Genomic DNA, 1,003 nt, shown 5'->3' on the forward strand with positions numbered 1-1,003 from the left:
CGGGTGCTGGTCCCGGTACTCCGGCATCCCCTGTTTAGCCTGCCGCAGCGCGTCATTGTTCTTGTTGGCCGCCTGTGTCAGGTCAGACACCTGGGGAGAGACCAGGGTCAGTGGGCACGGCTACCGGGACAGCTGGGATGTGCTGCAGCGGGGCCAGCCTGGAGCCCACCGCCTCCCACACCTTGGACTTATACCACTCCTCGGCCTCGGCGATGTTCTTGGCAGCAATGCTCTCGTACTGAGCGCGGATGTCCCTCAGCGCAGCTGTGAGGTCGGGCTTGGAGATGTCCATCTCCACCTGGATGTGTTGCTCCTGCAGCTGAGCCTGCAGCTCCCGGATTTCCTGGGGGGACAAGGTGACACCTCAGGGCACCCGCTCTGTTCCTGGCCCCACAGGTGCCTGTGGGAAAGGGGGCTGCCTCTGACCTACCTCTTCGTGCACTTTCTTGAGGAAGGCGATCTCCTCCTGCAGGGACTCGATGCGTCTTTCCAAGTCGATGCGTGCCAGCGTGGCTGCGTCCACGTCCTGGGAGAACATGGAAAGGAAGGATCATCAGGGGGGTGCAGGGGGAGCATGGGTACCATGCACCAGGGCTGCAGGGTGCAAAGCTGTGCCCAGGGCCATGCCCTGGTGCTGAGACTGGGCTGCTGGGAGGGAAGGTGGGGGTCCCATGCCACACGGGGTGTGTGGGTACTCACGGCTCTGAAAGCAGCCAGGTTGTTCTCAGCCTCCTCCTTCAGCTGGATCTCTTCTTGCAGCCTGGTGGCAAAGAGGGGAGGTCAGGGGTACCCAGAGGGAGCCCTGTCCCCTGGTGGTTATAGCCCCCTGAGCTGTCCCCAAGCCCAGTGAGGCCCAGTGGAGAGACATCAGATTGTCCTGCACTCCCAGTGGGCAGCGGCAGGGCTGGCAAGGGGCCAGGGGCTCTTCCTCCCATTCCCTATTATAGTCAACGCCGGAGAGAGCACAAAGGCATGAGGTCAGCTTGGTGCCACGCGCGCTGCC

General features: G+C 63.0%; 1 protein-coding gene across 1 annotated transcript; it reads right to left on the minus strand.

The window, feature by feature from the left end:
- Positions 1-7: 7 nt before the first annotated feature.
- LOC104530896 (desmin-like) lies at positions 8-760 on the minus strand (the record flags this gene model as incomplete). The annotated part of the gene is made up of 4 exons (XM_010175622.1): positions 8-90; positions 182-343; positions 431-526; positions 700-760. Coding segments are annotated over 4 exons (402 nt in total), but the record flags the coding sequence as incomplete, so codon positions are not given.
- Between the last annotated feature and the right edge of the window lie 243 nt (positions 761-1,003).

The sequence above is a fragment of the Antrostomus carolinensis genome, unplaced genomic scaffold, assembly GCF_000700745.2.
Source record: "Antrostomus carolinensis isolate BGI_N321 unplaced genomic scaffold, ASM70074v2 scaffold47999, whole genome shotgun sequence".
Taxonomy (NCBI): Eukaryota; Metazoa; Chordata; class Aves; order Caprimulgiformes; family Caprimulgidae; genus Antrostomus; species Antrostomus carolinensis.